Source organism: Sesamum indicum, linkage group LG10 (assembly GCF_000512975.1).
Source record: "Sesamum indicum cultivar Zhongzhi No. 13 linkage group LG10, S_indicum_v1.0, whole genome shotgun sequence".
Classification (NCBI taxonomy): Eukaryota; Viridiplantae; Streptophyta; class Magnoliopsida; order Lamiales; family Pedaliaceae; genus Sesamum; species Sesamum indicum.
In genome coordinates, this window is record NC_026154.1 from 3,742,891 (window position 1) to 3,756,265 (window position 13,375).

Sequence of the window (13,375 nt, forward strand, 5' to 3'; positions counted from 1 at the left end):
ATTTTATGAACTCAGAGGTGGAGGACGAAATGGAATCAATCAGTTCAGTACATCTCATATTTGGTGGAGCTAACAGCTCAGGGAAGTAAAGAAGTTCACATGCTGACCTCGATTACCTCCCTATGTTTTGAAGAGATGGAATCAGAGTTCTCAAATGAATATATATATCCTTTGAGGTTAAAGTAAGGAATATGATTCTTCACAGCAGAATATATGTGCAAGTGCACTGTGACAATAGTAAGAAATCCCAGATCCCGTTTCAACTTGAATTTTAAGTGTGCACATAATGGTTGGTCAAGAATATAACTGACAAAGAAAGGAACACTTAATTGAGTGCATCAAAAGCCCCCAGTGAGTTCTTATTTCACTGGTAAAAGTTTTCTATCTTCCTAAGTCTAGCCATCTAACTTTGTACCATGACTTGAGGGGAGGAAGGTTGCTGCCAGCAGTAGATAGTCCAGCACATCACTGAAATGTAAGTTCAAAGAGACAACAAAATGTAATTTTCTACCTTATCACAAAGCTTCTGTAGTTCAACCATTGCAGAAGGTGACAGTATATCAGGTCGGATGCTCAACGCTTGCCCAAGTTTTATGTATGCTGGACCCAAAGAGGTAACTATCTCCCTCAATTCAATGGCACGAGCGACCTCATTCTGTGTAAAAACAAAGACCGAGATTTCGGCTCTGGTAAAAATCATGGAGTAAAATTTAACCAGCAACACTCACCTAATTCAATAATGTAAATGTATATTATTGCAGTAAAATTTGGTCAGCTTGAGTAAACATGATTTATTTTATAATTATTCAAAAAGAACACATTCCATCCATGACTGACATGAGGTACATTCTTCCTGTCAGCATCATTATTATTATACTCAACCTTCGTCTTTGGACTACTGCAAAAGATGGTGTGGCCTGAATGATAGTCCATCCATTTGGGTTCACAGAATAACCGTTCAACATCGACATGGATTTGAGTATCAGTGCTCATTCCAAAATCCAAAACCATGTAAAGAGAAAAAGCGGAAGAGCTTATGCGGTCTCAGAAATTATTCATTCTGTTTCTTTTTTCTTTCCTCTTGAAGTGGAGAAAATCCTCCAAAGTTTAAGTGTTATAAGTTCAAGGCACTGACAGAGGCCTTGGCACTGAAAAGACTTTGACTCCATTCATGCTATTTTCTTCGATTGTAAATGTAAGAAACAATATGGTTTCCACATTGACTTTTCTCACATAAAACTACTACAGCTTGATTGTAGGTATGAGGTGGTGAAATATTTGAAGATCTCCTCGAAAATTTAAATTACATAGTTTGCATTGGAAAGTATTCTATATAGATTAACCAAAAACAGATCTTCAAAGTTGCACATAATCTGATTATCTGGTTTAATACTTGTTTCTTAATGAGCAATGACCAAAGCATGATTTCTCAAGGTTGTTTCCACAGCCTAGAAGATATAATTCATAGCAGCCATCTAAATGCATTCGATGTCCTGAGCATGCCTAAAATATTCCTTAACATGCCTAAAAGATACTTGCACTGTAGAACTTCTCCTCTTTAGGAGGGAGTTTCATGTTAGTGTATAAAGCCATATAATCAACGTGTTCTCTGTGATGCTCTAAAGAAGCGTCTTGGACCTCAATCACTTTGGGGGGAATCAATCAAAAGATGGTCCCCAAGAACAGTTGCCCTCCAATTCCAAATGGATTTCCAAACTGGATTGAACTTCAAAAGTGGAAGCATTTCTACGCAGTGATCAATCAGATATTTCCACTGTTGAAGGATCAGAGAAGGCCTTCCGTAATAAAGCTTTTAGCATGTATCTACAAAGCTAGAGCATAAAAGCCTCCACAAATGTTTGTGGACAAAACCAACCTCTGAAGTCCAGACCTCTATTGAAATATCATTCCTTGCAATTCTTTTCAATCACTAGCCTCCTTGAAACCCATTAACATTGTCACCTTTTTATTTCTCTTAAGTGGGCAATGCTCCTCTGAGACAAATCATGCTTATTCATGGTGTCCCACAATTTCCAAGAGATTTAGAAATGGCACCCCTTGACCATGTGAGATGTTCAGTAAAAAGAAACTAAATCAATTTCTGAAAGATGATTTGAATCAAGAAACATCACCCTCAGTCTTCCAATCCATAACAAAACGACAAACCAGGGACCAAGAACTTATTGCTCATAGAGAGGTAGATAATTCTTTCATAGATTTTCACATAGAACCAAATGCATGCTGGCAAATCAAAGAATAAAGGAACTGAAACCTTGCCTCTTTTATCTTATTATTTATCAGATCCCAGGCAAGACGAGAGAGAAAGCCTCCAGCAACAGACATTAACTGAACGATACGAGTAGCAACTGCACGTGGCCGCTTTCCCCAATAAGCTGCAATGCTATCTGGATCATACACTAATGGCAAAAACTCACTGCTCTCATCAACCTGAAGGAAAAAAAGGTTCATGTCATTATTATTACAAGTTTTCAAACAAAAGAACTGTCCTCCACAACCTAAAAGCAGGATGCAAATTCAGATGTCACAGCATAGTATTTTCAACAAATAAAAGTATATGGAAGTTATATGTACATATTTTAATTTATTTCTTTAACAATTTAGAACATCCTGAGTGTTACAAGTAACAAGATGTGTCAGTACATATCAACAAAAGCATGTCAGAAAATTGATGCCCCCTATTTCATTTAATCTCATTAAAAATTTGTAACATTCCGAGTATTACAAGTAACAAGACATGTAGCATTTCATCTTGTTTTGGCGAATCACATGGCAAATGTTTCAAGCTTCTCACATAATTGAGCGCAATACAAAAAATTCTAAGCCATAACTCATGCTAATTCGAAAGTTACCAAAACAATGGATCAAATCAAAACTCTCTAATTGCTTGAAGCAGCAAAATTGTAGTACCTAAAACAGTATATGATCTATGCAACAGAACATACAGGTCTAATATAAACATGACAATCAATAATGAGAATCACAGCAGAAGGTGAGTGTAAAAAATCATGAAAAAGATAAAATAACAAATCTGAGTAATCATTATGGGCCTACCATAAAGCACAAAACATGCAGCATAGTTAGGCTTATTGACCTTACTTCCATGATTATACTCAAGGGCAAGTTCCAATATTAGCAGTGGAGATCCTTAACAAATCATTATCATTTATCAGTTAGGAAGAGAAATCATAAAAGTGAAAAGAAAATAAACATCTAGAAAAGCAATCAAACTATCAAAATAATCACGAAATTCATGTTACTAACCTCAACTAGACGGAGCTTGATATTGTCATCAGCAAACAATGTGTCCTTCAAATTCTGACCCCGAAGCCCCCTCATAAGGATAGCCAACTCTTCATTTTCTTCCATCTGCGCCCTTACCCGTTTGATCTCCTGCGAGACATCTTGAATTCTCTGCCATTTCCAGATCACAAAGCATCAAGAATCGTCACCCAGAGTCCATCATATAGACACAAATAAAGTAACAAATAACTTGGTTGTCCTAGTTATATTTCATCAGAACAGCGTTAACAAGGGTCAACTTTATGCATCTATATGGAGATTTGAACTAGGCACCTCTGCTCTTTTCATTTCTTATGTGACTAAAATAGAAGAAAAACGGAGATTAAATCTTACAGAGATGAGATTATCTCTATAATTCAAACTTGATCCTATGTTCAAATTTACTTTCATTAATTGTTTCTTAATTCAACTATCTTCTTTATTTCAGGAAAGATGCATTTTTTAACATTTTTATGATATTGGGTGAACATAATCATATAAATACTGCATTTTTATTTTCTCCCCTCTGCTGCTTCATTTCCAATTAGTCAAACTACTAGAACTATTAGTCAGTAAACTTCAACCAATCAGCCACCAACAGAGAAAGATAAAACCTGAAACAAAAGAAGAACTCTAAAAGTCTCATCTCTTCATCACTCAGCATGACCAAAATCTCCAAAACCCAAATAACTCTTTTTTTCTTTAACAAAATTGGAAAAAGTCAACAACTTCCAACAATAGCTAGTTTTCTCAACAAACTCAAAAATTTAACACAACTTTATAAAACTCAAAAAAAGAAAAAGTTATTAGAACCTACAGGAGATGCACCGTTGACGGGCTTGTACGACGCCGTTTTGGGAGACCCATTAACGACTGTTGGAGGCTTAGTGTCGGACGGTCTAGGCTCGGTAGCAATGGCCTTCACAACGGCGTTTTTCTTAATTCTTGGAAAAAACCTGGAATTCCTTGCCTTGCTATTCAAAACGGCAGAAGAAAACCGCGAGGAGCGATACAGAGGATCGATTCCGCAGTAGACGAGCTGCGCAGCTGCGTCCATGGCGGAACCTTGTCAACAAAAAATCAAATTCCTACTTCCTTCGTGCCCGTACGTGGACAGATCCTAGCAGAAACGCAAATTGTGGAGCAAAAGAGTGAAAATTTTGGCCCACGGCGAAAGAAAAGCCAAATTTCACTGTGTGCTCTGCGTGGTTTTTGGTGATTTGCTGACAGTGTGAACTATAAAATGAGCAGTTCAAGCAGGGGGTAGGCAGGGGGGTCTGGTAGTTGGGCGGATACGTGGAAGAATGTGAGCGAAGGAAAAGTTTTTGTGAGTATTCAGTTATATTGGCGCGATTCTGAGCAAGCCTTGTTGCCGTTCATTTTTACATGGTTACATGTTTTTCATTTGCTGCAATTTATTCTCATCTTCAATTACTAAAATGCTTATTTCATTCTAAGGACTTTATTTTATATATATCCATATTTTTTTTAAAATGATAAAAAATTATCTATTTATACCTGACCCCTCATTAGGATTTGGATGAAAATGCTGATATTGGCAAAAAATAGTACATTAACTTTTAATTTGACCTCTCATTTAATATTCTTATGTAATATTTTTACATTTATAAGATGATAAATGTAATATATATAAAATCAAAAGGATGTATTTGCAATAAAATATTATTTCTGAATTATAGCCGTTAATTAAAAAGTTGTCATTTGTGAATGGAAAAATCAATAACTTTTTTGTTCTTTTTACTTCCTGTACATGGGGTGAGGTGAACATCATTTTTGCACACATTTCTTGAGGTATTAGATGAAATACTTGAACAAGACATTTTCAAGAATAAATGTAATAATGATGTTAATCTCACTCCATATACAGAAAGTAAAAAAAGTACCAAAAGATGACTAGTTTTTTCATTCATCTATGACTAATTTCTATCCAATAATTATAATTTGGGAGCAATATTTTATTATAATTACACCTTTTGATTATATATATATATATTATACGTACCCTATTATAAGTGTAAAAAATATTATAGGGGAATGTTGAGTGAAAAGTAAAATTAAGAATTTTATGTATTTTTTTTTTACTAAAGTCAGTTGTTCCGACTCTAACAAAAGGGGATTAGATATATATGATGAATTTTCGAAGGTGATGTAAATCTAATTTTAAAACCTTTTTGAATAAAATGTAATTTTATAATTTTAAAGGGGTTTAAGTATAATTAACCGTTTTAATAATTATACTAGCAACTGGACTCCAGTTTGATATATATACTTGTTCAAATTTGGACTTTACCCTATTGTTTATCAATGAAGAAGTCTAGTGAAAGCAGAAGCTGGCGCTAGCCAACCCGAGGCAGCCATTACTAAGGTCGTACGCAGCCACAACATAGGAGTTACGCATGTGTGCGGCAAGATGCAAGGCAAGTTCAATAATGTCGATGTGCCGTTTCTAATCGGGCACGATGGTGACGACATTGTTTGTGCCTCTGCCTACATGAAGAATCTCTACAATAGCGCCACCAACAAGGACAAGATATTGAGGATTTATCCCAGAATGTGGCACCTGCTGGTGGGGGAGTCGGATGAGAACGTGGCACTCGTGTCTGAGAAGACTGTCGATTGGCGCTTGACTAGGGTTGAGGGTGGCATCTGAATCCGTGGTTGATGGCGGAGATGAGGTGGCCGGTGGTGGCGTGTGGTTGAGTAATTTGATTTGGTGACACTACATTCTTATAGTGGCAGCTAGGTAGTGGAATGTGAGGGTGCGTAATATGTTATTAAAAGTTTAGACAAAAAGATATTTTTATTATTTTGTTCAGATGAGATTGACTCAACAAATAATTTAAAGTCAAACAGTAAATAAATACATATAGTAATAATAATCCCAAGCCCCATAACTAGAAGTAAACGTAAACCGAAGCTAGATTAGGCTAATTAGAGTAAGATTAAATATGTGATTGAATTATTTAATAAATGTGCTTGTTGTTTAAGTACCTCACTTGATAACATTTCATGATAACTTGAAAGTGGATAAAGACGAAATAACCAATTTGGCCGAGGGCATAATTGGAAGTCAACATTTTGCCATGACATAGAGTCAGAAAAACCTCGAGGCAGTGCTCTTTCAAAAACACTTGTCTCTACTTATTCGCATTGCCGCTATTTCCCAAACCGAACGAAGCAAAAAAGAATCCTCCAGAAACACACACAGTCTGCGAGTGAAGGGAGAAGAATGGAGAGGTACCAGAGGGTGGAGAAGCCGAAACCAGAGCAGCCCATTAACGAGAATGAAATTAGAGTCACAGCTCAGGGTCTCATTCGCAATTATATCACTTATGCTACCTCTTTGTTCCAGGTTTTTCTCATACTCTTGTAGCCTCTTGCTTCTGTTATTCAGACTTACTGCTTCTTCATGAAGTGGTTTTGTGGGGCTGATTTGATTGGATTAATGGTTGTTAGTGAAAAAAATTGAGTCTTGAAGAGGGTCTCCGAGTTTCTATGTTGCAAGAGTTTTATGGGTTGTTTGGGCATCCAAAGCTATTGAGGAAATGAGCTTTTGAAGTTAAGGGAATTGCTTAGTTTCAGTTGGAATTCTCAGCAGTCAATGAAAAGATGAATAGAAAGATACATGTACTTCTATTTGTAATTTCAAGGTTTATATTGGTAAACCTACTAATTATATGGGGTTTGAGTACATATCTTGCTTTTATCTTAAGCTTATATGAGGACATATGAATTGAGTGAAAATGAAATCATGTTATATACGGCTCAAGCTTCGTGAAGTAGATGTTACTAGTTCTGCTATGTTTGGGAAAATGGAGATGGTTTTGTTTTTCACCTAGGCGAATAATGATGACAGTGTTGGTGATTAAGATACGGTGATGATTTTAGCTTTGGAATCATGTTTTCTTGTTCTTGTCCTTTGTTGATGTTCTTTTTATCTCCGTGACTTTTTTAATTTTTGAAATTTGGTATCTTGTACTGCTTTATTGCATTGATATCAATACTTGTAGATATTTCTATTATGATGTTCAGGACAAGCACGAGAAGGAGATTATACTGAAGGCGATGGGGCAGGCTATTAGTAAGGCTGTGGCCATTGCGGAGCTTATAAAGGTCCTGTTAATTTGACTCTTGACTTGCATCTAGGAATTCATAGAAATCCTTTATCTACAATCAAACTTCTGTTTAGTGTTTGTATATGTATGAAACTATATATCAACATTAACATTTGTAGATGTGCATAAATACAGAAGAGGATCCCTGGATTACATCAAAATATATCAACTAGCTCGACAACTATAACTGATGCCTATGAGCCCATTGAAGAGGGCCTAAATCCGTAAGTTCCTTCATTTGAGTTACTGAGAATACCAAAAAATGTATACTTGCAGTGGCGGCGGCTAACAATTTCTGTTGATGTCCTTGTCTTTCAGCTTGGAAATGAAACGCCAAGTCTCTCTAATTGCTATTACTTTGTCAACTACTGAGCTGAACAAGAATTCTCCAGGGTAAATACAAGCTGCTATCCCATTACATTGAGGAAAATGTATTTTATATCAGTTATGTTTCTCTTTTTGGTGCATAGCTGAAATAGGTAGATTTTTATGATATAGGTACCAAGCTCCAATTTTGAAGCAAGCAAATGATGAAAATCAGCAAGAGCAGCAAACCAATCCATCTACTCTGTCATCTGCAGATGCTGGTGAAGGTACCATGAATACTTTGTTTCGATTTTTCAGATTAAGCATTTTGTCCATTATGTAGAGAGTCTTACTTATTAACCATCTTACTGAAATTTTTTGTGATGCCTAGATAATGTCCGGGATGGAAGGCTCAGTAGTGGTAGAGGTAGAGGTAGAGGTGGAGGTAGAGGCCGAGGCAGAGGCAGAGGGCGTGGTCGAACCAGTGGTGGATATGGTTACTATCAAGGTGCTGATCTAGTATATCTATGTACTTGTGATTTTGGTGGAGTTGCTCTGTTTTGCAATTAGTCTCTGTTCTTACTGTTCTATTCCTCTTGCAGAAAACATTGGATATCAAAATTGGGGTCAAGGGAGGGGACGAGGCAGAGGCTGGGGATACCGTGGTAAGTTTACATAATCTTGGGTCACTGTTTTCATCTCTTTTCTTGGAATATTGTGTTTCTTGTTGCCGACTATAATATAATCAATGTTGATTAAGAAAACCAAATGAATTCAGGCAAAGATATGGGGCTGCAATTTGGGTTACTGGCAAAGCTGATAGATTAAGAACCTATATTACTATAGTTGTGATATTTGAGACTTGAGAGGTACATAGTTAACGTCTAAGAGTTCTACGACAAAGTGTAGATTACATGGATATTTGGCCTATGTGTTTCTCAGCTTGTATACGAGGATGTGTTTGAATTCAGGATTACATTAGATTTGCAAGGTCGGCAGATCCACTCAATCCTAATCTTTACTACCTGTGTTTTCGCACGCACGAGAATACTAAATTCTTTGTTTGATGCTCTCTCGCTTCTCCTTTTTTGTCACTAGGGTCTAAATGATGCGAGTTGAGCCGAACACATCATTGATCAAACTTGTTTGAATCATTATCGAGCTTGAAAAATTGTGTTTGAATGTGGTTTCATTTTTTATCTATTCGAACTTAAACGAGTTTTAATTGGATCAAAAATAATGGAGCTTGAGTAATTTGATATTTTAAATATATTTTTATTATTTTTGCACTAATCTAATCAAGCTCGAAGCTTATCGAACAAAAAGTTCTGTTCAAATTTAGTTTGTTAAGTTCAACGAGATGAACTCAAACGAGGTTTTATCGATAAAATTCAATAGAGTATCGAATAGCTTGATTTATTTTTCAGGCCTATCTGTCAGATGAAAGTTTACAAAGAGCCATCAAATTTCATAGATATGATCGGTTTAGCCCGACAAAGATGCGAAATGGCACAAAACCAGTGCATTTTGGTGGAAAAACCATCACATTTCAGATCCGAATATCCCATATTTTTTGAGCTTTGGATGCTATTATTATACTTATTGTACTTTGTAATCATAACAGACGCCGGATATGAAAGAGGCAGAGGTGGCGGGAGGGGCAGAGGTCGGGGTTACAGCTATGGACGTGGAAGAATGGGTGGCAGAGGACGGGCCGGTGACAATCAAGCATAGTTCAAAAAGGAATCCCCATTTGCAGTCTATTGCAGATGGTAAACATATCTATCAGAAAAAATGTATACTGGAAACCTTAAGCAGCAACTTATTTCTTCACTTTCAGCAACAGATTTGTCTGTTTGATTATAAGATTGCAGGTTACTGTTCCATAGTCTGTTTCTTTTTCAAGAGTCATTTCTCTTGGTCTTGTTTTTCTGCTAAAATCCCTTCCATTCCATGTTTGTATCAGTGCAAATTTTGTAATAACATATAAAGATAAGTTTCATTTATATAAATTATTATGTGCACTTGGAACTCATTTTCTATTTATTTTTCTTTCGTGTTTTTTACTGCTACTTTCATATTTTAGTTTTCATCTACACTCCATATGTGAGAAAGTTTTATTTATTTTTTTTAATTTTTTGTTATGTTTTTTTAAAAAATATTTTAAATTGTTAGTGAAAAATTTTCCTAATGTCAATATTCAAATTATGAAAATTTGTTAGTGAGAAACAGAAATATTTCGTCTCGTAATACATATATTTTATCATTATTACTACCTTTGTGTAGTGTACATTAAGAGGGCATTTAGCTAAACTTAGTAAAACGATTTTGTAAATTTGTATATTTTATAAAATATTTTTACAGTTTATAAAATATTGTATTTTATCATAAAAGTAATTTATTGAACTGTCTAGATAAAGTAAGATAATGAAGCTTTATTATAAAATATAATAACGATAATTTTGTAGTTAATATAAATTAAAATTAAAACAGCTTATTAAAATTTTAAAATTAAAATAGGATTTAATTACTTTTCCCCCCCTGCAAAATACTCATTAGCACCAAGCATTTTATTTCAGATTTTATAAATTTATTTAAATTTGAAGAGAGGATGAAGGAGTTACATAACTATGAAATTGTATAACTATAAAAATTTATAATATTAGTCTGCCATATTGTTGGTACAATTTTTGCTACCAACACTTTTCTAACTAGCTTACTCATTTTTTATATGCAATCTTATTAATTTAAGCATTGAAAAGTTATATCGTGACCTTCTCGGTATTGTTCTTACCATTTCTTACTTTTTAGGTCACATATTTAAATGATTCAAGGTCTGTCTAAACTATATTGAAGCCTTATTTACGAATTTAGGTCATAAACAAATCTAAAGATAAATTACGCAAACCCGAAACCCATTTTTTCATATCATAATCTAGAACTACATTAATGCCCTTAAATTTTAAATTTGCTTAAGAAATCATTCTTTAGTTATAAATAAATTCTGTCCATTTATTACAGAAAAATATAAATTCTTTCTATTTAGTTATAAATCAAATGAATGCGGCTCCTTGTGCAAATTTCTATAAGACACTTGATGCCCATTCTCGAGGTCATTGACTGAGAACGTTTCAAATTCAATCCTTTGGCATTTGATTTGATGACCGCCATCTAATGTCTAGACAAACTGCATGATTGTCCAAATAGTTTGTGGGCTCTGTTAATAATGTTTAAGCAAATATAAACATACGGAATGAGCATAACAAAGAAGAAGGCCAATAGCGAATATTCATTTTATTCACTAAATAATAATATTATATAATATCGAGTGTCAAAATAGATTACATCCAGGTCAATCTAATCGATTTTTTGGTCATCCATCCTAACAATTATAAATTAGATTGACTAAAAATAACCATTGTATATAATAAAGAAAATATCAATTATATATCTGTGTTAGTATTCTAGTAGAATGAATGTACATATATTATTTTTATTCAAAAATTAGATAATAATTCGTCAATTTTTTTGTTTAAAATTTTATTTTTATATAAAATTAAGCTAATGTATACTATTTATAAAATTATTTTAAAAAAATTTAAAACAAAATATATCAAGAAATAACAACTTATTTCATTCTAACAGTATCATGCCTATTTTAGTTATTTTACCAATAAAAAACCTTATTATGTTTTCACATCCGAAAAGCTTTAATTTTTTTTTTTATCCAAATACTTTATAAGCTTATTTTTAAAATAAGATTCAACATTTTATAAACTCCTAAAATATTTTATAAAATGTAGAAATTTATAGCATACTTAAAAAGTTTAGCCAAACAAAAATTGCTGACATATGAGACAAAAGACGATTTTTCCCGCAACGTTCTAAACTCCATATACATTTTTGTTTACTGGAAATAGAAATACTTTACCATAATTGCATGAAAAATACAATTTTAGACAATGAGAAAAGCTTACCACCCGAACTCTCCTCATACAAGAACTCCATGCCTTTGATCTCTCTTCCCCATTTCTCTCCTCTCCTTTCATTCTCATTTCCCCCTCCCCCGTCTTCGACTCCTTTCTCATTTCACTTTCTCCATTGTTGCGGGTTTTGGGTTTTTCCTTTCAATATCCATAATCAACGTGGTGCCGGGAACGTTTGTGATCATGGGTCAGCAGACGTTGATCTACAGTTTTATTGCGAGGGGGACGGTGATATTGACGGAGTACACAGAATTCAAGGGGAATTTCACCTCTATTGCATCTCAATGTTTGCAGAAGCTGCCCGCTTCAAGCAACAAATTCACTTATAATTGCGATGGGCACACCTTCAATTACCTTGTGGAGAATGGATTCAGTATGTACCTATAACTTTAATCCTTATTGTTTCTCTCTTTTTTCACGTTTCGGTGATGGTTTTTTTGTTTTTTTTTTTTTTTTTGGTTTTCTGGGATGCCCATCTTTTTGTTTGATCTGATTATTTTGGGTTTATCATTTTTCTTGATTTATATTCATTTGTTTCTTGATTAGCTAAATTTTTTCATGCATGAAGTGTTCTGATAAATATGAAGGAAGATGTGTTATTTCTGTTGAAATTGGGTTGGGACACAGGACAATAGAACAATTGAGTTGTTTAATGTGATGGGTTCCATATGGAACTCCACACATTAAGGGAATCATTTGTGCTCGAGCTCCCAAGAATGATTAGCTTACGAAGATTTGATGTTGAGAAAGATGTACTTTTTAAGTGTTTCTAAGAGTTCTTGGAGATATGGGATATTCCTTTCTTTCTTCTTTCTGGAACAGGAGATTTTGGATTATTGCAAAAAGTTTTTGCTTGGGAACTCAAGATTCGTAATTAGTATCAGGAGCATAATGAAATAATGAATTCTACTCTCATGTCATTTCAGGTTTCAATCCTTCAAGAGAAACATTTTCTAGACAAAAAGCATTAATAGTCTCTTTAAGCGACTGTCTTCTATTGGATTTACTGCAGAGTTATTAATCATAACAGATTAGTAAGAATGAGACATGTCAAGTTTAGTATTGAGCTGACTTGCAGGTCCCGATCATAAATTATTTGGAAAACCAAAAGCGTCAAGTTTTTAGGGCGAACAAAATTGCAGTGGATTTCCTGTTGATGATCATAGGGCAGCATTTATATATTGATTTTCTACTATTTTTCTGGTACTCAATCTTTCTTACTGATTCATGCACTTAATGCTGCATCTTGTAGCCTATTGTGTTGTCGCAACTGAATCTGCTGGAAGGCAACTCCCTATTGCCTTTCTGGAGCGTATTAAGGATGAGTTTAACAAGAAATATTCGGGAGGGAAAAAAGCCACCGGTGGTGCCAATAGTCTCAAGAAGGAGTTTGGGTAGACTCAAGAGCTGGTTTTCTTTTGGGTTAATACTTCGGTTTATTTGTTTTACTTGACATTGTCAAAATCTTTATTGTATTGCAGCCCCAAACTGAGAGAGCAAATGCAGTATTGCTCAGATAATCCTGAAGAAATTAACAAACTTGCTAAGGTCAAGGCTCAGGTTTCTGAAGTAAAGGGTGTGATGATGGAAAATATTGAAAAGGGAGAGATGTTCCATTATTCACGGTCACCGTGATATTCATTCATT

The 13,375-nt window shown here is 34.6% G+C and overlaps 3 protein-coding genes across 3 annotated transcripts in view; 2 read left to right on the forward strand and 1 right to left on the reverse strand.

Annotated features, from left to right (window-relative positions):
- LOC105171857 (uncharacterized protein sll0005) overlaps nt 1–4,625 on the reverse strand; it is a 10,176-nt gene extending 5,551 nt beyond the window's left edge. Inside the window, exons 1-4 of the mRNA XM_011093104.2 lie at nt 4,118–4,625; nt 3,283–3,432; nt 2,278–2,448; nt 512–655 (exon numbers count right to left, since the gene is read on the reverse strand). Of these exons, the coding sequence (XP_011091406.1) occupies nt 512–655; nt 2,278–2,448; nt 3,283–3,432; nt 4,118–4,357 (705 nt within the window). The 5' untranslated portion in view covers nt 4,358–4,625. The remainder of the gene's footprint in view (nt 1–511; nt 656–2,277; nt 2,449–3,282; nt 3,433–4,117) is intronic.
- LOC105171859 (ribonuclease P protein subunit p25-like protein) lies at nt 6,447–9,744 on the forward strand. Its single transcript, XM_011093106.2, has 8 exons — nt 6,447–6,673; nt 7,354–7,434; nt 7,572–7,660; nt 7,755–7,829; nt 7,935–8,029; nt 8,134–8,250; nt 8,345–8,407; nt 9,367–9,744. The coding sequence occupies exons 1-8, from the start codon at nt 6,551–6,553 to the stop codon at nt 9,474–9,476; spliced, it is 753 nt and encodes a 250-aa protein (XP_011091408.1). The 5' UTR covers nt 6,447–6,550; the 3' UTR covers nt 9,477–9,744.
- LOC105171860 (vesicle-associated membrane protein 722) overlaps nt 11,720–13,375 on the forward strand; it is a 2,622-nt gene continuing 966 nt past the window's right edge. The window contains exons 1-3 of the mRNA XM_011093107.2: nt 11,720–12,101; nt 12,981–13,122; nt 13,210–13,330. Of these exons, the coding sequence (XP_011091409.1) occupies nt 11,912–12,101; nt 12,981–13,122; nt 13,210–13,330 (453 nt within the window). The 5' untranslated portion in view covers nt 11,720–11,911. The remainder of the gene's footprint in view (nt 12,102–12,980; nt 13,123–13,209; nt 13,331–13,375) is intronic.